General features: G+C 45.3%; 1 protein-coding gene across 1 annotated transcript; it reads left to right on the top strand.

Annotated features, from left to right (window-relative positions):
- Window positions 1-608: 608 nt before the first annotated feature.
- Window positions 609-25,535, top strand: LOC123027397 (protein farnesyltransferase subunit beta-like). Its single transcript, XM_044438254.1, has 12 exons — window positions 609-775; window positions 10,726-10,790; window positions 11,905-11,977; window positions 12,951-13,042; window positions 16,370-16,516; window positions 17,137-17,220; window positions 18,080-18,166; window positions 18,426-18,555; window positions 19,449-19,581; window positions 21,486-21,597; window positions 23,031-23,145; window positions 24,641-25,535. Exons 1-12 carry the CDS (start codon window positions 635-637, stop codon window positions 24,749-24,751), a joined length of 1,290 nt encoding a protein of 429 aa, XP_044294189.1. The 5' UTR covers window positions 609-634; the 3' UTR covers window positions 24,752-25,535.
- Window positions 25,536-26,012: the final 477 nt, after the last annotated feature.

Here is a 26,012-nt window from a genome sequence, read left to right as displayed (position 1 = left end):
CTCAAGTATCTCAGCCTTTGCTTGCGATCAGATTGGGAACAAAGCAAAGCTCAGTCTTTATAGCTGGATTTCACCATCCCAAACTATGTGAATGCCTACCTCCATACACAGAACCCTTCCATGCAGGAAAAAGATGCATCTCTCTGTGACCTATCTGAGAGGTTCAAAAAAACATAGTCCACTTAGCTCAATCACTGGGCTAGCAAAAACAAGCTAAAAAGCAATTACATTGCAGCTAACTAGGGACTTCCCTCGGTCTTATGAAATAGACCAGTTTGTAGGGAGGGTGCCCCCACCTCTTCGTTCCTCCTTTCTCTCCCTCCTTTTCCCTCCCAAAGAGAACCCATCGTGTCGCAGCGAACAAATCTCCACCAGGGGTCAGAAGATCCCCTGTACCATTGATAACTCCAATCCCTGCTTTTAAAAGCACACTTAAATGGGCCATACTATGATAGGCGCCACGTGATGGCGGGAGTGAGCCACTAGCGCTCGAAGAGCACCCTTTAACAAGGCAAGAGCGTAGCAACGCGCTCGGAACTTTCTTGGCCTCCACGACTTGCCGTAGCCGGGCTTTAGCCCGCTGCCTCTTGGACCGTCTGCCCCATTCGTGCGGATTGAGCGATTTTCTAGGATCATGGCGGATGCTGCTTACATCCACCTCGGCGCAGACAGGAGGCGCCACCGACGCGGAGGCGGCGGAGGTAGCAGCAGCATGGAACCGGGGCGGGAGAGGCTGGAGGATGACGGAGTTCGGACTCTCACTTCGGCTGAGCAGGTGGGAGTGGGAGCCGCCCCTGCATCTCTCGCAGTGGGACTACAACTCCCAGTGTGCACTGCGCGCGCGGGGCTTGAGGAGGTTCGGACGATTTCTGTGAACGGGCTAGGAGAGTTTCCACAGTGTAAATTCTTTGGCCATATATTACCGTAAGAGCCTCGTCGAGTGGAAATTTGTTCTCTTTAAATGTATCTTATCTTCCAGTATCGTGTAGTAGTCCATGTGTGCCAAATTAATCCACTCCCACTAGCTCAGCCTTCCCTAACTTGCTGCTCTGCAGGTGTGTGAGATTACAACTCCCATCACCCCCACTAGCTTGGCCATTGGCCATGGTGGCTGAGCACGATGGAAACTGTTATCCAACATATCAGGAGGGCACCACATTGGGGAAGGCTGGGCTAGCCAAGCACCTGTGGAAATTAATGTCATCAAATTGTGGCATAGAGAAGACTAGTGATCAGTCTAAATTGTGGGGTGAAGGGCAGGGATCTCAAGAGGTGGAGCAGTCTTTGAATCCCCGACAGTCAGAACACATACCACAGAATGAGAACAGGGAGACACAGAGTGTGCAAAGTGTGTGTGCACGCATGGAGAGAATCATACAGATACGACCTTGAAAGTCCTTTAAAGATGAACTAAAAACACACTCGTAATGAAGCTGTTGCTGGAGCTGCTCTGACCAGTTCTTTCAGGAAAGGCAGTATATGCCTGCACTGGCTGCTGGGCTCCTGGATCCTGCCCAGAAGTTCTCCCTCCTTTGTAGAAGGAAGGAGTTGTCTCTGGCCAAAACCTGAACCAGTTTTTTTGTACCACTTTCTGTCTGGTGAGAGGTGTAAGCACTACCTAGAGCTGAGTGCCACAGAGACATCAATTTTTTTCTTCAGGGAAAGGTCTTAGGGCAACAATGTTCTGACCATGTGCTGCAGTTTGCACATACTCCATTGCATAAGTAAAGCTGCTGAACTGCCAGGAACTCTTGTGGAGAAACTGCTGGTAGTTTCTTGTTTTTTTTTTTTAATTTAAAGTTATGGAGCAGGGGACAGGGAACACAATAGTGGGTCAGAGCCCAGGGTGGCCTCTGTTTAAAGTCAGTGTCAGCACCTTCTTTTTCACCTTAAGTATTTTCTAGCAGTTCTGTATCCTCTAGTTTTATGTGTTTTGCATCCCCTATGTTGGAGTTAATTTTCTGCTCACCTTGGAGAGTAATTTTGCTCCTTCACTTAGAAATACCTGCTCTAGAAAACCTGTTGGAAAGTAAGTGCTTTGTGAAAAAATTAAAGAAAAATGAGTTTATGTTGGTGTCCCCCATATTTTATGAGTTCAGACCCTATATCAAAACGCATCATACTGTTTCCTTACCCCCATCCCAAATCAACTCTCTGGTGGAAGAACATCTAAAAGTTCTTATATTCAGTTGGATGCATCCAGTGCAGGTGATTTGAGGAAATGGAGGTTCAAGAGACTTTTAGCAGGAATGTTCTCCCAAGCCCAATGATCACCTTTGCCCTCAGTTCCAATTCATTCACAGTTGCACCATAACTTTGCTTTCCCAAACTACTCTCACACTGTAACTTGAAAGTTTGCCTCCTCTTACACTAACATAAGCTTGACTATATCTTTTGTTGTTTTGTATGTTTTTTATATTCTTTTACCAGCAAAATGCTATCAGTCATCTATAGTGAAGCACAAATTGATGGTGATTGCTTGGGATTGTGCACCTAACAGGAGCTCCTCTTCAAGTAGGACTGGAGAACTTTAGGCCCAGGGGCTGAATCCAGCCCTCCTGAGGTTCGCCAAAAGTCCATGCTCCTTTTATTTTTAGTCCTATTGAATGTGTTCCCCAAATGCTGCTTCAAAAGGCAATTCAGCGTGCTGGCTTAAAGAGGTTCTACACACCTGTGCTACCATATTTACCTCCACTTGCTTCATCCTTCCTTCAACCTGTTGTACTGAAAAAGCTGTTCAAAACCAGTTAATTCTCTAAAGAGGGAAAGCCAATTTTTGTATTCTCAGGGAGCACTCTATTCTTGATAGAGTGATCTGGGGAAGTAGTGTATTTTAGTGCACAGACACCCACTTCAGTAAGTGGCTACTGAAGTGCCATCAAAATGGATAATGTGTACATAATAATATTGAAAATACTGCTCCAGGTCCATCACATAAGCATACTGGGAAGTTACATCACGTAACCATACAGGGAAGGTACATCACATATGCATACTGGAGCTTTTATGCTGATTATAAAATAGCATTTTTTCTGTAAGTTCAATCAATTCCATTTTTTTATATATCATCCATAGAAAGAACTTACTAGCTTCAGGAGAAAGACATCTGGATGGGACTATTCCTATGATTTAATTTAGAAAGATGTATGTCAAAAGCATGAATAACATCCGTGACTAAAGCTTCAATATGTGAAGTACATGCATTTTATTGTATATGAAGATATAGGATTATATCCAATGTTAATCTAATTTGGGTCCCACCCATTTCAGTGGGTCTACTTTAGGAATAATCCATAGATTTGCATATTACATCCTGTAGCTTTGTCAATAAGCTCACAAAGGTACTAGCTTGCAAAAAAATTGCTAGCTTACTGAGGGCTTACAGAGGTGAGATGCAGAATTCTGTCCCTTGATCTCTGTGCTGGGCCCATAGAAAGGCCATTCCCTTGTGGCAGCCAATTTGATTTCTGTGCTGAGTGCAGGGTGGTGGTGGTGGTGGTGGTGGTGGTGGTAATGGTAATGCAGTTTGTTCTTCCCCTGCCAGGCTGTCCGCGTGTCTGCATGACATTCTTTGCATTTGCCTGCATTTGAATTATTTGTCAACTAGGACTTCCACACTATTGCTTAAATACAAGGCTGTCATTCTGTCTTGCTGCTTGAAATTGTTTCCCTTTACCTTACCAAATGAAAGTGGGGAAATCTTTTCCTGTCCTATGATTAAAAAATATTGGCATCAGCACAGGGTCAGATAAAATTGCTGTGGAGATGTCTAGGCTGCTCACTGGCCTTCTCTGACCTAAAGAATCAACTGACTTGTGACTAATAATATCCAGAAGGATGCAGACAGAAATAATTCTGTTTTTATTCTTGAGGCTTTCCTGGCCTCTTCACTGAATAAATGAGCAACATTATTTCAATACTGGCAAGAACCTTTAATTCAATAATGTAGCTCAGCCAGTGGAGTATTTCAGATAATGGCATCTTTCTAGGATAACCACCCCAGACCTAGAGCCCTCTAGATATGTTAGACTACAACCCCCACCATCCCCAGCCAACATCATGAATGTCCGTGCCAACTGGGGATGATGAGGGTTGCCCAACCTGGAAGGAGAGCATCATTCTCAGGGAGGCCTGAGCACTAAGGACTGTCATGCATTTAATACATGCCCTGTGCCCAGCTTGCAATATAATCCTCTTCATGCTTACTCAGAAGGAAGTTGCATATTTCTTTGGGATTTGCTGCTTAGAAAGTAGAAATTACAGTGCAGTCCTGTGAACGCCTACTTAGAAATGAGAGTTCAACATGGTTTACTCCCTGTCAGGTATATTTGATTTCAGCCTTACTGGATCTGAGCCAGGGTGGACCCCTAAACTGTTTCACAAGGAAGGCTGAAGCTCCTAGAGAGGAGTATTGTAGGGCTGCTGTGGGCTGCTACAATTATTGTGAAACATAGCTGGTGTATGTGGACCTCATCTGGTGCTGCCCGCTGAATCTTTGCAAAAGAGCTTCATAATAGTTTAGTCAACAAAAAGGATATATTCAGTTACATTCCCTCCTGCCCCTAATATTTTAAATTAGTATTTAAATGATAGTGCAGACATTTAATTATTTTCTTTTTCAAGTTGTGGGAAATGGCACACCAACTGAACTATTTTCTATACTAGACAAAGCTTAAAAAATCTCTGGATATGAAGGGCTAGACTTCTCACTATTTCTTTTCAAGCATGAAAAGTATTTTGTAAAAGAGAAAGGGGCCATTTTATACTACCTGGATGTGATGAACCATAATGGCTAAGTGTTTATTTTTGCCTCTATCTAATTACTGTTCCTTAATAATGCTCTGCCTTGATGAAACCTGTCGATATCCGCACTGCAATCAATTGCTACTGGCCTTCCTGGTTCCCAGCATCTACATTGTTTAACATGTTTACTGGGGGCTGAAAAATACTTCACTGGATTGGCTCAGTATTCCCATGTGAGGAGCATTCCTTGCTGTATTCAAAGCAAACATAGCTTTGTAATAATGTGGCCTTAAACTGTTGCTTAAGTTTGCATTCTGCAGGGGATGCCACTTCTTAAGTTGCTGCTGATGGGAAGGCACATCTGTTTCTTGGTGTGCATGCTTCAGTTGCTCATGAGTAGCCAGAAGCAAAGAAATAAAAGTGCAGAAGCTATGGAGAAGTGAGGCAACAGGCCATGGGTAGCCCCATGGCTTGGCTTGGAGTTGTGGGTGGGAGAGTGATCAAGAGGACCCTACAGCAGGTTTTCAACCTGTCCACAGATGAGGACCAGTGAAAACAGGAAAACCACCTCGGGGACCACTAAGGCAGAAATAAAAAGCACCATACACATAATATAGTATTCTGTGTATTAGTTTCCAAACACAATACCAAAAAAAAGAAAATTCTTCAAAACAATCAGAAACCGAGCAACAAAAAAACAAAATACCAAAATCGGTACAGCATGGCTCCCAACTGGCTCCCATTGACCCATTTCTTCCTTCTCTGCCCCCCCCCCCCCAGTGCACCCTCCGTGAATGCAATGGCAACCAAGGTAGAGGTGGTGGAGCACAGCCAGCCCCCATGCTGGTTCATGGTGAGCAGAATGTGGCCTCCATGGACTGGCAGGAAACCTCCCATGGACCAGCACCAGTCCCCAGATCAGTGCCTGAAAACCACTGCTGTACATGAATAATTATCCAGTGCTTGCTAGCCTGAGGAGCTCAGCATACGGTGCATTTGTATAAAGCTCTAGGTCAGATTTGAAGTCAGCATCTATGCTTTCTTTGCCTTTCCAGTAGATAATAAAACTCTCAGCAATTCCATCCTGTACACATTGCTTCCAGGTTACTGTGTTGGCAATATTGGTTGCTAGCCTCTTCATAAACACAGACATAACCAACTTACAGACTTCTGGGTTGCATTAAGAAATAAACACAAAAAAAGGAGTCTTGTGGCACCTTTCATTTTTATTGTGGTGTTTGTTTGCATGGGCTAGGATATATTATTCCAGTAAGCAAACTCTTTTTTGCCACAAAGAAGCTGTGGTTATTTTTCAATTAGCTTGTTGCATCTGCTTTGTGACGTTAGTTGTTCCACAGTGTTTTAGTAATGCTTTGTACACATACAGAGCACATATTGAAAAGTATCTCCAAGGGTGATGTGATATTAATTTGTTCTCTGTGGAAGACATTTTAATTCCAGTCTTGGAAAGAAAGCGGGGTGTCTTATTAGTGTAGCACACATGTATGGCACAAACAAAAATCTCCCCAGTTCCTAGAATTAAGCAGGGTCAGGAAAGACCTCTGACACCTGGGCTTTACTGTTCTTTGTTGCACCAGGACAGTCAATCTGACTGGATATAAGGTGAATTGTGTTTTTAAGTAGAAAATGTCAATCTGTCTTAGTGAACTTGCTTGCCTCTGGTAACTGTGGCAAAACAGCAGATACTTTCCACAAGAAACGCAGATGGCAGGAAAATGGTTATCCTGAAAATGTTTTCAGCTCATGATGCTCACACAGTCAACATGATACCTTTAAGTACTGCAGAGGTGGTATGTCTTAGCCATTAATGTTGTACTCCTAGTTCTGGGTTGACTTTCTTGATGTCCACTAAAGTGCCCAGCCCTTCCCACTTTTTTATTATTAACAAATAGGTTTCTGCTGGTGATGAAAAGTGTAGGTTAGATAAGCTGTGGACTGTGTTGGGGTTCTTTGCCTTTTACTTAACTTTTTTTGGAAGGGACTTTGGGAATAGTCATGCCTTCTATAACAGCCATTTTGTGGTAGTTTTGTAGTAGCGCCCACAATACTTCATCAAATTGCCAGAATATCCAGGGGCCCAAAAAGGTTGCCAACCCCCCTTTGAGGCTAAATCCTATCTCTTCTTCAGTAATCCACAGTTTATACTCATATTTCTGCTTGGGTATCATGTATTTTGTAATGTTGCAAAACTTGTTCAGGTGTGGCCAATGATTCCCCTTCCTAAGCTTTTAGCCTTAAGCTTTTTGGCCTAGGAAGTCTGATAGTCAGGCTGCTACAGTATTCTCAGAATATTTTTCTGGCATGTCATGGCACAGAACTTGTGAACATTTGGTGCTTACTTTTGAATCAAGACAACCCATTTACTGAATGTATTCGGGTGCAGTCATAGACATGCTAAGACAGAAAAGAGGCCTACAACTCTTACTGGCTGGGGGATCCTGGGAGTTGCAGGGCTTTTTTCTGTCTACATGTGCACTGGATTACCCCTTTAACCACTCTGGCATGTTAGGTACATGTATGCTGGCATTACAGCCCAACTGCTTGAGATTTGGTTTATGAATTTCAGGGCTACAACCCCACTGTGCCTGAGAAATAACCCCATGCATTGAGAATTACAATGAATCATTATGGTCTCTCTAAAATCTTGCTTCCTACCACTTCCTCCTCACTTGCACTTACAAGTCTGCCTGACAGGTTCCTTCAAACACCCCAACTGTGTAAACAGTTTGCCTATAGCGGTGGGGTCCTCTAAATGTTGTTGGACTCCCAAATATCATCAGCCCCAACCATCGTGGCAATGACCAGGGATGATGATGGTTTCTCTTCAGTTCGAGAAATGAAGTTCAACAACACTAGGGGAGGTATACATTTCCCAGCACAACATTACTAGCATTGCTTATTTGGCATTGGAGGAAGAATTGATTACTGGTATTGGATAAACATAACTAAGGGCACAGTGCTGTGCAAGCTAGACAAAATAGAGCCCTGTGTGGACTGGGGCACGCTGGGAGTTGTAGGATTTTTTTCTATCTGAACATGCATAGAATTGTGCCCTAAGTGTATACCTTACCTTGGCTCACGAACTTAATCCATTCCAGGACTCTGGTCGTGACCCAAATTGGTCATGAGCCAACTCAAATTTCCCCATAAAGATCAGTGTAAATAAGGTTAATCCGTTCTGTAACTATTTTTTTTTTACTCACAAAAATGTGAAGCAAAGTGATAAAGAACAATAAAGATCACGGCCATCTCCCCCTCTCCCCCCAGCATGACCACAATCGCGCTGTGCAGGGAAGGCAGGCATGCTTGCGATCATCACCCGATGTGGAGTTTGCAACTTGTGGAAAAATTTTTATGAAATTTCTGTTTGTGACCCGATTTGGTCGTGAACTGAGGTGTTCGTGAGCAGAGGTACCACTGTGCTAGGTTCCATTGCATTTTCAGTGAATAAATGGTAATAATAACTGTGATAGGAAATTATATTAGTGGCATACTTTTTCATTGTTCATTGTGTAAAACTTTACAACCTAAATATTTTCAGTTTCGTTCATGGAAATAACTATGCTACTGTTATAAGTCTTAAGGACAACAGGCAGAAAGGTAATACCAGTCTTGTGTATCATGGAAGCATGTCATTCTTTAAAAGCTCAGTTGTTGGGACAATTTAAATAAATCATTTAATGACTAGTCTTTGACAATGTTTGTGCCCATGGCCCCATTTTCTACACAATGCACTTGCAACTAAGAGAGCAGGACTTGTTCAAAAGCTACTCCATGGCAGAGTTTTTCAGCCCTTCCCTGAATCTAGCGTGTAACACTTAAACCTACAATTATGAAGAAAAACTTGGGAACTGGGAGAAAGCCAAGTTCTTTTCTTTCCCTTAGGGAAAAGTTTTGCTAAAGTCAAACACACATGGCTGGCAAAATAGTTATTTGAATTGGAAATGCGGTGAATTTCAGAAAAGCCATGGATTCCATGGCCTACTGCTGACTTGTATCTGCCACACTTCATTGTTAAGGCCAAAGTGGCTGAAATTACAGTTGTCATCCAGTTGTCATGATTACCGGTTGCACTTGAGCTTCATTGCTGGAAACCTGAGACATCTCTGAGGGAGAATCGCTGCTCATTAACTCTCTCCAGCATCTGACCTTTAATGGAGAAGAGAGCACTTTTCAAATCTGTGATGATGAGAAAATGTTAGAGAGGAGAGCAGACTAGTGGGAAACTGTCAGCTGAGACTGTTTCCTCAATTAAGGTAAGCTGTCTTCCTTCTTGCAGCCCCCAAGCATAAGTGTTTCTTGCTTGGGTCAGAGGCCTTTACAAATTTCTCTGGGCATTTAGTGCTGGCTTCTCCTTAAGCTATGCTAGGGAAAGTAAGGCTGGATGTTTTAGTGTTTTAGGTAGGGTTAAGAATTGAGACTAGGGTGTACACATTCTGCACTGGATCCTGCACCTCCTAGCTGTTAGGGGTCTTTTCTCACCCATCCCATCCATTTGGAGGAGATTTGCTGAGCATCTTCTCCTCCATCTCTTGCAGCATTCCTATGGCTACCTGCATGGATGCCCTGCTGTAATTCTGTGGCTTGCCCTCCCTTGTCCATCTCAGTGCATCTGGCCCTGCATCGTACTGACCTCCTCTCTCTCTCATATGTGTTTTAAAGCTGTTCACCCTCTACTCTTGTCAGGAGCTGGGATTGCAGTCTCTCTTACAAGATAGATGCTGTACTGTTGTGATTGAATAAAAATGCCCTTTTGCCATAGTTTGCCTATCCTTTACCTCTCCGTACTTATTTTATCTGCTGGCATCTAGACTGGGGTGGGCCGGGGGTAGATCCTCAGATATGTTGGACTTCACCTTCCATCATTGTTAACCATTGGCTATGCTGACAGCATCGAGCTTTTGGAAGTCCCAACTGTTGTCAACCCAGCCTTCTGCTGCTCTGACTGTGGCATGACTGGTCATCCCCGAAGCCAGCAATTCCCAACCCAGTACCCTCCAGGTACGTTGGACCACAGCTCCCATTGCCACTGGCTATGGCTGCTGTGTGTCATGGTCCAGCTTGTGTGAAGAGCACCAAGTTAGGGAAAGATGGTCGAGTTTGATATCTCCTGACAACTTCTGATTTTTGCTTCCTTTCCTTTTTGCTGATGATATGTCATGGGAATTGGTTGGAGTAGGACTTGCTGTCTTGATCCCAGCATCACGAGCTCAAAGATGTTGAAGGTTGTCAAGAACTGTCGCAAGATCAGCATGGCAGTCCGTGCTGCATTAGTAGGAGTGTCCTGGGGGTAGGAGAGAGACTTTCAGTGTTCATGAGTGTGTGCTGCAGCTCTTTCGGCACATGGGAATCTGCCTTTTGCCATGGTCCATCTAGGTCGGTTTTGTTTATGCTGCCAGTGCTTTCATTGCAGGGCTGTTTCCCATCTCTTCCTAGAGATGTCAGAGTATGACTCTTGCATCTTTTAAATGCAAAGCCATGTCCTCTTACCACTGACGCTCTTTCCCATGGAAAGCCACTGTGCAGATGCAACGTACTAAAGCAGCGGTGGTATGTTCCTGATTGTGACCCATTGCTCTGTGCTGGTTTTTTGGGAAACTGGTAACAGGAGCCCTGGTGCACTCTGATATCTTTTTTAGTAATTGCCATTTTTCTCTGCACTTTCATTCTTGGCATACCATGCCATATTGCTTCACTGTACTTCATTGCACAGTGCAGCACTGGAGCAAAGATTGGTAATGGAATGTCATCCAGATGTGTCAGATTTCAACTCCCATCAGCTCCAGACAGCATGGCCAATGGAAAGAGATTGTAGGAGCTGTGATTCAGAAACTTCCGGAAGGCCCCGGTTTGTCCATCCCTGCAGTATAGATTTGTATAGCCCATACTAATACACTTTTTCCTCTTTTCTCATTCCCACCTCATTTTCTGTATCTTTTTTGTCCCTTTAACATTCTTCAGACAAAAGTAGAAGATATTGTGCAAGAAGTCTTTGATGTTTACAAGACAAATCATCACGACTCACAGTAAGTTACTGTACCCATGCCACATTTCCTCTACACAGTGGTATAAAAAGAACAAGCTTTTAAGAGCTTTGGATCTTCCCATCAGCACTGGTTGCTTGCTGGGTTTGGGGGGATTGCAACCCCCCCACACACTTTTGATGCAGCCTCTTTCATTCCAGACGGCTTCCCTGAGATTCAGAAAGGCTTTGTGTATGCAGAGGGGTGGAATGGGGCAGGCTGTTGAAGTGGGAGGGAGTGGAGGAGAAACTTTCCTGCTGTGAACGTCGTTTTGCTCCCTGCAGATGCAAGCCAGTGTCATTCCACACCACTGTGTCGCGACCACATTTGGACTTTTGTGTGCATTTCTGCTCTTCCTGTCTCATAACAGATACCCTCACACTGCCCCTTTATAGATGAGAAAAGGAGCTTCTATTAGTGTAGATGGGAGTTTGGGAGTCAGGTTCCCAACCCTCCGGAACAGCTTGTCTAGGACCAGGTAGGCGGCAGGGCAGGGGAAAGCTGTTGTGCCCAGTGGTTTCCATTCTGCTGGTAGATGGCTATGATTAGATGCAATGCTGCGGTAACCAAGATTGGTTTCTGCTGTGCTCAGAGTCAGGAAACCTCTAGATTATCACATGGGAGCAGCTGGCTCCATTGCACCCTGCTTATCAGCTCCCCAGGGCATCTCAGGCTAGCTGCTGTGGAGTCCAGGATCTAAAAGAAGATGCTTTTCTGCAGCAGCAGCCCCTGTGCCACATGGCTATTTGAGGTGATTTCCAAAGCTGATGATGCTGTGGCACGGGGGTGGCGGGGGGGACTCATGCCAAAGAAAAACTGGAAAGCACACAATCCCTGGGGCTCGTGCAATGTCTAGGCATGAGCCAAAGCACTTCTTTGGCTGCTTGCCAGAGCAGTGGGTTAGGCAGACCTTTGCTCTGACCTAGAGCAGCAGTTCTTACGCAGAATTTGCCATCAGCAGTTAGGGCAGGTGCCTAAGGCAGATTGTAGATGTGACACAGGGCATTTTTTGTGTCCTTAATTAGTCATAATTAGTCAAATGGTAAACACGCCTCTACAGCACTGCATGATTTTATGAAGCTTTGCTGAATTGTATACATTTTGCTCTACCCTGCAGGTTTGTTTTGCAGCGGGAAAAGCACTTCCACTACTTGAAGAGAGGGCTGAGACAACTGACTGATGCCTATGAGGTAATTTCTGCAGGACGGAGGAATCTGAGCTGCTTTTTTCTTGGTTATTTCTGCCCTTGGCTTAGTGGTTTCTGACCAGAGCTTTGGCTGACACCAGTTCTTTCCTGCTGTGAATTCTTTACTTTTTCTCAGCAACCTGAAATATCAAGGAATTGGCATATGCTTTCCAGCCAAGGGATAATTTTTAGGCCATAGAAAAAGGGTTGTGTTTTGCAGACCTTATTGAATTCATTCTCCTGGGGCAGGGGAGCCCCTTTTGACCCTGAGGAGCTCATGCAACGTCAGTTGGTGAGTCAGGGCTGTGTGCAGACATGCCCCCACATATGTAGACAGAGGTAGGGTGGATGATTTAGCTTTCCTAGGCAATCCTAAGGTGGTGCTGAATTAGTAGTCCCTGTCAAGCTGGCTGTAGCTTTAGGCATACCAGCTGCTTCAGGGTGGCTGAGGAAGGAAGTGGCTGAGGGCTTCTCCCACCTCCACTGACCCCAAATAGTTGGAACTATTTCTTCAGTGTCACCCTGAGCTACACAGAGGTGGTGTCTGGTTGTTTTGGGAGTGCTGAAGGAGAAGAAAGACATTATGTTCCCAGTGGGGATCCCTTGGGGGCAGAGCAGCAGAAAAGTGAGCGGGGGCTCATAAGGCTCCTTGCAAGCCACAGGTGATCCACCCCATCCTGTAGCTTTTTCAGTTCTAGTTCAGCCCTGTATTTCAAAGCTCTGTCCTTTGCTTTGCTTTGTTTTGCTTTGCTTGTGCAGTGATAAATGAGAAAAGAGCATAGGGTTTTGCAAATAGTGAAGCTATTTTAAAAGCAGCTTGGAAATTCCCTTTGTGGATTGGTGCCCTTTGTCTTTTAGGCTTGCTTTTTACTTTCCAGTCATTCTGCTCTGATTAACCTCCATCATGTAGTCTTCTTGCAGCCGTACCAGCTGTGTCAGTCACAGATTTGAACAGCAGCTGTTTTCTTCCTTTGTAGTGTCTGGATGCCAGCCGCCCATGGCTCTGCTACTGGATCCTGCACAGTCTGGAACTGCTTGAGGAACCCATCCCAGAGTCTGTAGCTTCAGAGTAAGCTTTGTTTTTCACTCAGCCTCTGTTCTTGTTGGACACATAATGATTTATTTCAAGCACTGCAAAATTTGCAGTCTGAAATAAAATTGTGGGATGTGACTCCTGTGAGTCTTGCTTTCATGTTTTTTTTTAAACTTCCTTAGACCTTGTTGGGAGAAACTCCGAAATTATTCAGGCAGCCTCTGTGGAAGGCCCAGACCTTGGCAGGGCTTTGAATTCTTTGTCTTGACAGTTCTGTTTCAGAACTTAATTTGACAAAAATAAGTGCTAGGTGTAACTTGAAATCATTCATTGTTCTGCTTTCTGATATAGTATTACAGTAGAAATGGCCTCCCAGAATCTATGGCCTTCATTATCTATGCACAGTGTGTGCCTCTGCATTCACCTCCCAGTGTGCCAGCGTGATGCATTCAGATGCTTTTTTCTTGAAACACAACAGTGCATTGTCTTATTTGACTTGCTCCGACAATAACCTCTCAATAGTTTTGTCTTGGGTAGAAGCTTCTGGTGCATGTTGTGATCAGCATAGATGGTGGTGGGAAGAGCTCAGCTTCAGCCTCTAGGAAAAGAAACTAGTCCCTGTTATTGTTATTATGCATTCTATACCAATAGATTTTTAGGGCAATGTATAGCTGTGAAAACTGATTAACTGCCAAAAAACCTCTTGTTAAGAAGAAAAGTTTTGCCATCTGTAAGGAGAAATGGTGCAGGGGAGTGGACTAGGAACTGCCAGTTGTTTGGGGAACTGAGGAGAGGAGTTGTACATGGTGAACAGGAGACCAGAACTTCTGGATTTCAACAAAGCCAGAAGCTTCTGTCTAGGAAGTAACACAAAGAGAAGCATTAGATTATTTAGAAAAACTAGAATAAAAAACCCATTGCCTTGTTTCCTTTTTACCATATTTTCAAGAGGCATAAGAACTGCTGAAATTATAATTTTAGCCATTTTGTTGGCTTGCTTGGAACCTACCAGTTCTTTTTCCAATACTAGGTTGGGAAGCAAAAATAAAATGGACTGTAATACGTCCAAGCTGATGTTTCTCTGGGTGGATATCCTGTTTTAAGAATAAAAGCAAGGAAGGGAATATGTTTTTCTACACTGGACAAGTTTCTTTGTTAGTAACACTTGTGAGGCCCATTAGCGTGAATCATTGCTTAGCAGAATGGCAACACACCCCCAGCTCGTGAACTCCCTCTTCTTTCCTCCACTCACACAGCTTCAAGCAGGATTATGGAAGCTGCTGCTTCTCTTTTAGGTGGACCACAGTTTGCCATGTAGTCCAGACTCTGTGGTGTGGCAAATCTAAACCACGATTAGTTGAAACAAGGCCCGTTTCATTAGCTCTTTGTAGAAAACTCCCTTTCAGCAAACCATCGTTAGGATAAACCTCAGTTTGCACTGCTTCGGACAGCACAACAAAGCATGCATGATTCAAAATGGAAGCAAAAGCTTCAGTACTCCTTTCACCAGTATCATGCTATACCATGATGCCGAAAAAGCCAACATGTCATGATCACATGTGCACTGCTACATGTGTTCATGCCAAGAAGCTGCAGCTGTTACCTAGTATTATTGCCTAGTGGTTAAAAGTGTATAATTTTGAACCATATCTCTGTCGAGCAGGTCTTGCAACACTTGTGCTATTTCACTTGCTTTGTGGCTGCCTGAGTCTTGACCTGTTTAAAGGGATATTGCCAAATTAACAGCCTTCCGAATTCACTTGAGCTGTGCTGCTGTAACATGTAGCACATATAGAAAGCCGTAGGACTTTTTATCCCTCTCCAGCCTAAACAGTTTCCAGAGCATCTTACAGATCAGTAAAAGATAAGTCAGTCCCTTCCGTCTTGCTTACAATCTGAAAGGGACAATACAAAAGGGAAAAGGCATGGGGAGGAAGGAGAAATGCAAGCAAACTCAGATATCATTTCTTATTAAATCTGGGAAGCATTAAATCTGGGAAGCTACATATTGTTGATTTGCAAGACTGCCGCCATCTACAGCTTTTTGAGTAGATTTGCACTTTCTTTCACCCCCCCCCTGCCCCCCAAAGCTGGTGCAAGATTTGTATTTCAATTTGTGGTTGCAGGACTTGTGCTACGAAGATTTCTTTATGTTCATGTTTTAAACCTTGCTAATAAAAATAAAGGCCCATTTCTTTTCTTTTGGAATGTCATCACTGTTACTTATTTTGATAGTTGTAAAAAGTGGATTATAGTGGATCATTAAAATATATCCCAAATCACTATTTTAAATCTTGCAGGAGAAGCTTAATTTGGTAACAAAGAGATGCCATGCAGGCAGCTTCTAAAATGTCCCAAAATAGATCACTGAAGAGGGTGGATGTAGACGAGAATGCATAACACATTTTGCATATTTTCAGAGAACAAATTAGCAAATAGCATGGTTAAAAAAGAAAACAGTTGCAAATAATCTTATTTATAAAGCCTTCAGCTCCATCTCCATATTTGTCCGGGAAAGGCATTTTCAGTAAGGCCTCAGCTACATACAACTAAATACCGCCTTTGCTAATTTGCAGTGGACAGAGCCCAGAGAAACTCTTGTATGTCTGCAAACGCTTGTTTAAACCCTGCCCCTTGATTTCTGCCCTCTGACTGCAATTGCCTGTACCAGATCCCACATCTGACTCTCAGGAGTGGCTTCTTGAAGGGTATCCATGTATAAACAGGTGCAACAGGAAGAAGGAAGTAGGTTCCACTCATGCTTCTTTGGATCCATCCAAAGTCCTATAGAATACGAATTGTCTGCTCATTTCATGTTAGTTCTTCACCACGTGCTGGGTGGTAGTGGAATACAGCACCACTGACAAGGGGGCTCTTTATGCTAAGCGTCTACGGGTCAATTTCCCTGTGAAGCTTAATGGAGTGCACTAACATTCTGACCATGCAGGCAGTGACAGCATGGCCAGAGCTTGCCGTGAGTGTCATGGGAGCCTGGTGTCATGGGCTGTTGGAGAGGAATAGGCAATCTTCAGATAACCCCGAAACAAGGTGTGGGTTATTTGAGGGTTGTGGGCCTCCCAGGACAGCCCGCCCCATTGGATTTGCAGGACACAGCAAGCAGGGATGCCACACAGAAGGGCAGCCACAGGCACAACATGAGAGCTTCCACACCGCAGCTAAGCCATGTTGGGCTGTCATGCTGTGGAAACTGGGTCATGGAGCTAGCATTGGTGCTAGAATAAAAACTGGTTTCTGTCCCCCACCCCACACTTGGAGGAAGGACTGAAAGCCGTAACACCACCACAACCGCAAAGATGCAATATTTGCTACTTGTTGAACACTAACCTCTTTTTCTGTGCCCAGTGTGTGCCGTTTCCTGAGCCACTGTCAGAGCCCCAGCGGAGGCTTTGGAGGGGGGCCTGGCCAGCACCCCCATCTGGCCCCTACCTACGCTGCCGTCAACGCACTCTGCGTTATTGGCACGGAAGAGGCATACGGCGTTATCCACAGGTAAATCCATAGAGCAGGGCAAGGTCCAATGAAGCACTTAGGCCTGCTGTGAACCATGCTGCTGTGGCAGCATGTAGTCCTGCCCCTGCTCCTCTGCGACTTCTGTTCTGCCCGTGGGAGCCGGCCCTGGCACTCGTTTTCTAGCACTGCTTCAAACAAAGGAGAAATGCTTCTTTCCAGAAGGGGATGGGCCAGCACTGCTTCCTTCTGAACGTTTGGCTGGCCTGTCCCTTCCACATTGCAGACATTTCTGATTGCTTTGGAAAACATTAGCTTTCTCTTGTGCCAGAAGTGGGTCTCATTGATACAAGAACAATACAACCTCCCTGACACACATTTTTTTCTGGTAAACTGGCAGGAAGCACTTTTCTCTCATAACATTAGCAGTGTTGTGTTATTTGGTGACTGTGTGAGCATACGTGCACACACTTGTGCACAGACTTTGGTACAGTAACTCGCAGTTCCCTTTAACAATTCCGGCAGTGACCTGATTGAAAACCAGTTTGGATCCCAAACCTTGGATCCTTTGTGGGTCTCGGTGGAGACCTTTATGCAACCTTTTTCCTAGGAGAGAGATCGAGAGAGAGATCTTCACTAATGTTCTTGATCTTGGTTTTCAGAGAGAAGCTGCTGGAGTATTTGTATTCGCTAAAGCAGCCTGATGGCTCCTTCATCATGCACATAGGAGGAGAAGTGGATGTCAGGTATGTTCAGTAATTTCCCTCCTGAACACAAAACCAACAGTTCTGCAGCAGTGGCACTCATCCAGCATTACTGCTATGTGGTTTTGTGATTTGGTAGCAAGGCTTGAGGGGAGGGATAAGGTCCCCCTCTAATGCGAGAGAAGCATAATTTACTTCTTTTTTCCATAAGCAATGTCAAATATTCCTGGATTGCCTCTCTAGGGGGCAGAAGAAGCTGTCCTTGGTTGTAATCCAACAAAGTGATATCCTTGTGTGGGAAGAACAACATATATGGCCAGAATTTGTTTTGGAGCAACTGTTCCTAAAACCAAAGAGACAAGCCTCTTTTTTAAATTAACAGTGGCTTGTCATTTCCCCCTCTCCCCCCACAGATCCTGCTTAATCAGCAAAGATTTGGAAGACCATTTAGAACAGTGTGGGAAGTGGAGTAGGGAGATGTAGTAGGGAATGGAAAGCACCAAAGTTGTCCTGTTCCTTTCGTCGCAGTATCTATGATAACACACAAACTTCTGTCGGATGAAGGAAACCAACTGGATGCAACACAAGATTCCTCTGTCCTCTCTTTGACTGGGTCTTGGCTGGTTGAATTTTTTTTACAAATACTGTCAGGGAAAGAGGAAGTTGCTGTAACTTAAAACTGATTCCTGAACATACAAGAATTTAATTTCCAATATTAGCCTTTCTTAGAATAGATCCACTAAAATGGATGTGGCTTAAGTTGGACTCCCATTGGATGCCACCTCTAGCAGTACGTGCATCATTTATATGTAGCCACAACTGTGTTGATGATTTAATCCGATTTAGTCCTGTCCCAAAGAGCAGTCAATCAGTTTCAATAAGTCTTGTATTTAAATCCCAGGAGTGCCTATTGTGCTGCGTCAGTAGCTTCGCTTACCAACATTATTACACCAACTCTTTTTGAAAGGACAGCAGAGTGGATAGCAAGGTAAGGAAACTGCAGCTCTTACTTTGCCCTGGAAACCTGGTACTTCTGGTTTGGACAGCTTAGATCAACTATTTTCCAGACATGTTGGACTGCAACTCCCATATGCCCAACATATCTGGGGAGTGCAAGGTTTGGAAAGCCAGCAAAGACTCTGGTAATCTGCTAACAGGTGGAATAATAAATGTTCAAGGCCTTGGCTGCATTGCTCTTTGGGGACAAGAATATAAACCCTGTTTTTATGTTTTGATTTTTGAAATAGATGTCAGAACTGGGAGGGTGGGATTGGTGGTGTCCCTGGCATGGAGGCTCACGGAGGGTACACGTTCTGTGGACTGGCAGCTCTGGTCATCCTGAAGAAGGAACATGTCTTGAATCTCAAAAGTTTGTTGGTAAGTCATTGTTTCTTAGCCCTTGTTCGTTTTCTCTGTGTGCTTTTTCTTCTCTATTTCTGCTTTATAATTCTTGAGAGCCAGTGTGGTGTAGTGCTTAAGAGTGAGAGTCTGGGCCTCAGGTGATCTGGGTTCTAGTCCCCACTCAGCCATGGAGCCCACTGGGTGACTTAGGGTGAGTCACAGACTCTCAGCCCAGCCTACCTCACGGGGTTGCTGTTGTGGGGAGAAGTTTGAGAGCAGCAGGAGGAGAATGATGTAAGCCACTTTCGGTTCATTGGAAAAAAAAGAAAAAAGGTGGATAGAAATCTAATAAAAAAATAATATAAAGGACTGTGTGACCCTCATAATTCCAAAGCAATTTGTATCTGTGAATTCCTCTTAGGCAGGAATTTATCAAGAGGAAACTGATAAAAATGGTTCTTACTGTTACTTCATACAATCATGAAGCTCTCTAACCCATAATTGTGTAAGGTTATTCTACTGGATTAAAATCAACTTGAACGTCTAAGGATACTGGATGGTGAGAGAGATGAATGCATATATATATACATACTTTAAGAGAAAATGACTCCTCTTCTACTCAGCAGCATGTCCATCCCTCTTACTCTTAATTTTTAGACACAATTCTTAGTCTGTTCTCAGATTCAAATTTAATTCAGCCTAATCTTCCTACACTGGTGCTTTTGGCTGACTTGTCTCCTTTTAGTTGCATTATCAAGAACCCCTACATATTTTACATGGCAGCCTAGGTAGATTGTGTTGTGGCTCCACAAATACTCCAGGAGCTGCGTTTCTTTGCTGCTTCTGAAGTGTCCCCCTCCCCACCCCATGCCCAGCAGCTCCTGTGACTACACTGAGCAGTAACCGTGGTCGCTTTCTCTCCCTGCCAGCACTGGGTTACCGGCCGCCAGATGCGCTTTGAAGGAGGCTTTCAGGGTCGCTGCAACAAGCTGGTAGACGGCTGCTACTCCTTCTGGCAGGCCGGTTTGCTACCTCTTCTGCATCGAGCATTGCATGCCAAAGGTGAGTCTGTCCATTGCCCACTTACTCACATTCCCAGAGTGTGTCCTGTGCGTCTGTCTGCCTGCCCACTGCTTGTTTTCCCACTAGCCAGACAGGTGCATGCGGTAGCCCAGTAGGAACACAGAGCGCAGCAGCAGAGGATGAGTGTGTGAATTTCTGTCTTTGTGCAATCGAATGAATATCACTCTGTAAACATTATAATAAAAACCAGAAGACACCCACTGAAATATACTATGGGCTTTAGAATCAGGGAGCAGTTGGGGTTTGCAGGAGCAGAGTCAGTGTACTGGTGGGGAGCGCGTCTCTCTGCCTCAAGCCCACTGCCTCTTGTTTGCTGACTGCCTTTTTCCCCATCTCCCCCCTTCACCTCCTTCAGCTCCTTCCCATCTGGCTGCTGCCTTGCAGACACCAAGGAGCTGGTGAGCAGGAGGCCTGTGCAGCAGCTTCCCGCAGGAAGTCGGGGGGACACGAAGAGCAGTAACAGCACAAGAGTTTAGAATGTGACCCCAGCCTGGGAGAAGCTTCTTTTGCTCAGTGGATCCATGGGGCACATGGGGGGCAGGCTGGGGCAGAGCAGGGATGGCTGGTGGACCCAGGGGTACTGGGTTAAATGGGCCACGCTTGCACAGTTCTTCCAAGCCAAAGCCCGCGTGCTGCCTTCTGCTCTGAGATCATTGCTCAGAAGCACGAGGGATGCAAGCACTGCACGCCTCTTGCCCCAGGGGGTGATCTGGGGGCAAAGGGAGAGTGTGGGCGCTCACCTGTCTTTCCCAGTTCTCCACTTACGGGTGCAGAAGGCTACAAACCTGCAAAAGTTTAAAAATAAATTAATAAAAGTAACAAAAAGGCGTTGTTGCTGCATGGAACTCTAGTAACAGAAGTAGGAATATATAACTTAATTTGAAAAGGAATTCTCCTCTGTGAAAAATCTTATCGATATATAATTTTAACTGCCCATAATTTTGTTAATCACTGAGAGAGCCTTTTGTCTATTGGTCAGTATAGAAATTAGATAGATGGCTAATAGCTGCTAAGAAAGAGGAATAAGGCATTCTTATATAGAGAAATGTCTCTGGTGCTCCCCTCAGATATGGAATGTAGGACATGCTATTGGTACCTTGTGATGTTAACATCTCATGAAATCTCCAGGTCTGGCCAGCATCAGAGGACTAATCTGAAGAGCACTTCAGTGTGCCTTCTTTGAAATGGTGCTGAGTGGCACTTGGCAGGTGTTGCATTGCAATACGGGTGCTGGTGCCTGTGGGCACAGCATTGCCTGCCAGCGGAGGCAATAGCAAAACATCTCCACTGTGCTAATGGTGCCCATGCAGGAATTGGCAACACAGTTTAAAAGACACCGCTTGGGGCTGTTGCTCGCAGAGCAGAGCAGAGCGCACCCAGTAAACTTTTAAAATCGGACTTCAGAGTTGGAATGATAGACTGGATGAACTGTTTTGGAACATGAGAGACCCTCATCATGGGTATTCTGTTAAATCATATGGCACAGAAGCCTCCATCTATGAGTTGCAGTCAGTCAGTCAGCTCAGGTGAGCGTCACAGGCACCTGCAGGATCCTTCCTTCTGTTCCACCTTTCCTTACCCATCTCCTCCCCAAGCTGCCGTTTTCCCATTCGCTATCCACAGAACCAGCCTGTCTCTTCTCTGGTAGCAAACAAGGCAAGTCCTGCTGAGGAGTGAACAGGCAATGCTGGAGTGAGGATGGGGGCAGTGAGTGCAGAGCAGAGGAAGAACTGGGGGGAATGGAAGGAGACGCCCCATGAAGCTGGCCTGGGAATGTGGTCTCCTTGCCTTCAGTGTGTTCCCAGTGGCGTCCTGTGGTGGGACGGCTTGGTGGTTTCTCCCCTGGAATGGCCAGGCACTCACTGGGACTTTGTTCCTCCCAGGTGACCCCGCCCTCAGCATGACACACTGGATGTTTGACCAGCAAGCACTGCAAGAGTACATCCTGCTATGCTGCCAGTGCCCTGCAGGGGGCCTCTTGGACAAACCGGGCAAGTGAGTATCATGTAGGGCAGATGCTGCTGGGCTGGAAATCCATCTACCCCTCATCCCTGGCGATGCTCGCTTGGGCCAGTGAGAGTTGGAGTCCAGATGGGAGGCCACAGGTTCCCAAGCATGGTCTAGTGCTGGATGGTTTGGGGCAAGGGCCTGTATTCTTGCTGTTGGAAGGAGCAGTAAATCAGGAAGTGTCATCCGTTGGCTCAATGGATAGCCAACATAATTCTGCCACAGAATTATACCCCAGGCCTTTCTCAGGAGATACCCTATAAGCCAATTGACCGTCATGATGAAGCAGAAGGGGCATGTGCCACAGGGGGTTGTGGAGCTGGGGAACGGCTGCTAGAATCCAAACTTAGTGCTCGGTATAGTCTGCATTGGCGCAAACACATTTTGTGTTGAGAGAAGCTGAATTCTGCATCAGTGTATCAGTGTGTTTTACAGTATCTCATGGGCTAAGCAGCTCACCGATATTATCTGTGTTACCTCCTGAGTTCCAACAAGTGTTTTCTGAATGGTGGCTGTGAACATGGTAATTACCCCCTTCTGTACTTCCTGCGTTTCATTTCCTTCTGACCTCACTGTTTACAATTTGCCCCACCCTCCAGTACACACACACATATATGTATGTATGTTGAAGCATATTGCATACATTATGCATCTGATACAGTGGACTGTACTCCATGATACAGACAGACAGACAGAGAGAATGGTTTCTTATTTTTGCTGCAAGAGACTATGCTAATTCCAGAGGAATGTTAAACTATGCAGCTCTGACTTTGATTAATTGGCCACCATTCTCCTAGCAATGGAGAGGGAAAAGTTGCTGTCTAGAACATGGGACCCCATTCCAAACTGCTGCTAGCAACTCTGCTGACAAAGATCAACTTCTCTGCCTTGCATTCCCTCATGCAAGCAAGAGGGATATACATGTAGGAAGATAAACAAATGTAAATAATTGCTTTGGCAGCCATACACGTCGGGAATTTACTTTGTGAAAATGAAAGCTAAGATCCTCAGAATGCTGAACTTGTGTACTGGAATTGTTGGCTTTTCTAAACCTGTTCAAGATCAGGGATTTTCCACAACCTACTCAATAGCTTTTGGTAGCAAAAAAGCTCTGGTGAGCACATAAGTCCTCAAGACTGAAGAAGTGTAGCTAGATGCCTCTAGCTTCTTTTTAGCATATCCTGTCCATATTTTCAGAACAGTTTTTGCTGCAGAGAAGACTCCAAAAGTAAATACACACACGCCTTGATTCTGATTCCAGGCCTCCTGTCATTTTTTCCATGGTTTGTGCATAGGGTATGTCCGATAAAGCAAGACAGGTATGGTTTCGTGGCAGGCAAGTCAGTGGACAGTAGTTTAGTCAGAGTGGAAGAGTCAGGCTTCTGGCTTCCCCCAGTGATGTAGCTGCTTTTGCCTCCCAGATCTCGGGATTTTTACCACACCTGCTATTGCCTGAGTGGACTTTCGATAGCCCAGCATTTTGGCAGCGGAGACCTACTCCATGAAGTTGTGCTCGGAGTGCCAGAGAACCGCCTGGTAAGCTGGGCCTGGCTGAGATGACTCTTGTGTGTGCGGGACATGCTGTGTCTTAGCCTTCCAGCAGACTTCAACGTTCCTTACTCATCTTACTTTAAATTTCTGCCCACTCCCTGCTGCCACGGAAGTGGATTGTGGCCACACACACTGAATAGGTTAAAAAGTGAACCAGAGTTCCTGAAAGCATCATTTGAGCTGCACAGAAGTGCTGCCTCCAACATGCAGTCCTGGGGATCTGAATGAAACATATAGTTGTGGGAAGGGAACAGCTGGTCCTCTTCCTTCCCCACTCATAAAATGTTGATCTTGCATTTTGTTGTAACAGTGAACTGGCTTGCATATAACGAGTCCCACCATAGGGATTTTCCCTGCAGAACAGCTGCCATTTTGAATATTCAAGCTGCAAGTGCAGCACACCATAGCTTGTCGTTACATCTGAACCTGGCAAGTCCGGGTTGTTGAGGTGCTTGACCCAAAACTCATGGGCTGTTTTAAAGTTGCAGCTTGATTCCTTTGGCTTCTTTGCCACCTGCTTTCTCACAGATGGTGGCACCTGGTGCTGATGGTGTGCCTTTGTAGGAGGCAGTTTTTAGGCAGTTGTGCTGCTACTAAAGGGGAGGGAAATAAAGCCAGGAAATTCTCCTGCCTGAAGCCACTGAGAACTGCTGCTGCCAGTTCGTGTTGGCAGTAGTGGGCTAGATGGACCATCTGTGTAGAAGGCAGCTTCCCATGTTCCTAGTCGAGTCCTCACAAATAAGCTCAGCTTCTTCATTGTGCATTCCTTACTCCTTTCATGAAGCAGTGTTCCACTTGTGGGGGGTTATTTTAAGGAGACAGAAGCATCTTCAGTTAAAAAGGGTATTGTTGTTTTACATACCCATTTGTGGAGAGGTGTATGGACAAAAGGAGCACTTTGAGTGAATTAAAGTGAATAGCTTACTTTCCCCCCTGTGAAGCTCAGAGAGGCTTGTGCAAGGCCTCAGGGCCTTGGCAAGTTGCCCACAGTTTCCACACATGTATCATCTGGGGGGGAGGTCCCCCTCCCCTGTCTTGGCTCTGTCTGCGTACTTGGCCAGTGACCTTGTGGACAGGCGGGCAGGCAGTGGCGCAGAGAACCGACCTGTAGCACCGGTCTGAGTGAGAAGTGAGGTTTGCTGCTGCTTGCCACCTTTGATGCTCAATTGGGCCAGTGGGCAAGCAAGTGGCGAGGAGCCCAGGGCTGGCACTGGGGCCTTACCAGCTGGAAGCTATGTTGGGAATGTCTAGCCAACTCAGTGCTGGGAGGGCAACTGAGCAAGACTTTGTGATCAGGCATTGGGCTTTAGGCTTTTGTATAGCTCTGCATGCTCCCAATTTCTAGCCCAAACTACCTGCAAATTGATGGACTTGGTAACTCCGCTGTGCTGTTGGATTCACTGCTTTCTGCTGCAGAATTGAGGAGTGTCATGGCAGCTGCAGTGTTAATTCCTGTGTCATTTCCTTCTCTCCCAAGCAGCAGCCTACACATCCGGTGTACAACATCTCCCCTGACAAAGTGGTGCAAGCGGTGATGCACTTCCTGACAAAGCCCGTTCCTAGTGCCACGGAGGAGACTGCCACTGACTGAGATGGGCTTTGCCGCCCTCGGTGGGCGCTGCGCAGTGCCATCGTCCTGCCGTCCTGCAAACGGTGCTGCAAGTCGTCTTGGCCATTGTGGAGCCCAGCCATGGAGCTAACTTCTGATTTTTTTCAGCCTGGGCTGAACGTTTTGTGTGTGTCTTTCAAGAGCTCTGCTAGTCATACCAAAAACATCTCGGTTTTCAGTACCTAATAGGAGAATGGTCGCATTGGTGGCATACAGTTTGATGTGCTGACAGCCCTCCTTCCACACAGGAGCAGTTTAGGTTCTGAAGCAATGCAGCATGTGAATATTTTTAGCATTTGGCAGACCAGCTCTGTTGTTTCATTTGCACTATGCTAAGCATCCGAGGAAGGCAGCTTCCTAATCAGCTGCATACTGGCTTGGCCAGAGTGGGTGCTCTGCTCCAATCTCCTTACAGGCAGTATCCGCTCTGAGTACTACCAGTTAGGAGAGGAGACTTCCGGCTCATAAAATGAAGCATGTTCACAATCAGCATGTCAGAAAAGACAAGCTGGGTGATTTGCGTGTGCATCCAGCTGCTGGAGCACACGATGGAGCCTGGCCTTGAGCAGCACCCCCTCGATGCAAAGCTCTTTGCGCTCTCCAACGTGCTGTCAGAAGACCTGTTTCTACGTTGAAAGAAAAAGGGAAGGGTGCAAGAAAAGTTCCAAAACTCTCTCCCTTGCAATCTGGTACTAGCTTGCCCAGGGCAGAACTGACAATGTAATGTTTGTGCATTTTATTAAAAATTATACTAATTCCTTTCTTATGCTTTGTCTGGTTATGTCTTTTCATAAAAAAAACCTCTTCAATACAGATGTGTTTACAGTTTTAATTCCTAAAGCTGGTAGAAAAGTCCTTTGATGCTGGTCTTCCAAGTGAAAAAAATCTTTTTTTGGAGAATAGTCTTAGAATGGTACTACTCCATAGAACTGGTGAGGTACATTCAATATTAAATGTACTCATGTAAAAAGAAAAACCTTCAGCACCACTGGATGGGGGGAGAATTCAGTTACATAGACCCACCCATCCTGCCTTCTGAAAGGATCAGTTGAAGTCAGCTTATGCTGCACATGCACAGGGGCCTCCTGCTTTGCTTTTTTGTAACAGATTTCCAAAATATTAGAACTTGTGCTATAATAGGAAGGACACCAGGACACTTCTGGGGACTGTTTTACTTCTGTAAAGCAGCAGTTCCAGTACTGGCTAAGAGGTGTTTGGCCATTGACTGATATGCTAGCTCTAC

This window comes from Varanus komodoensis, unplaced genomic scaffold (assembly GCF_004798865.1).
Source record: "Varanus komodoensis strain SLA01 unplaced genomic scaffold, ASM479886v1 scaffold32, whole genome shotgun sequence".
NCBI lineage: Eukaryota > Metazoa > Chordata > Lepidosauria > Squamata > Varanidae > Varanus > Varanus komodoensis.
This window is presented reverse-complemented; position numbering and strand designations above follow the sequence as displayed.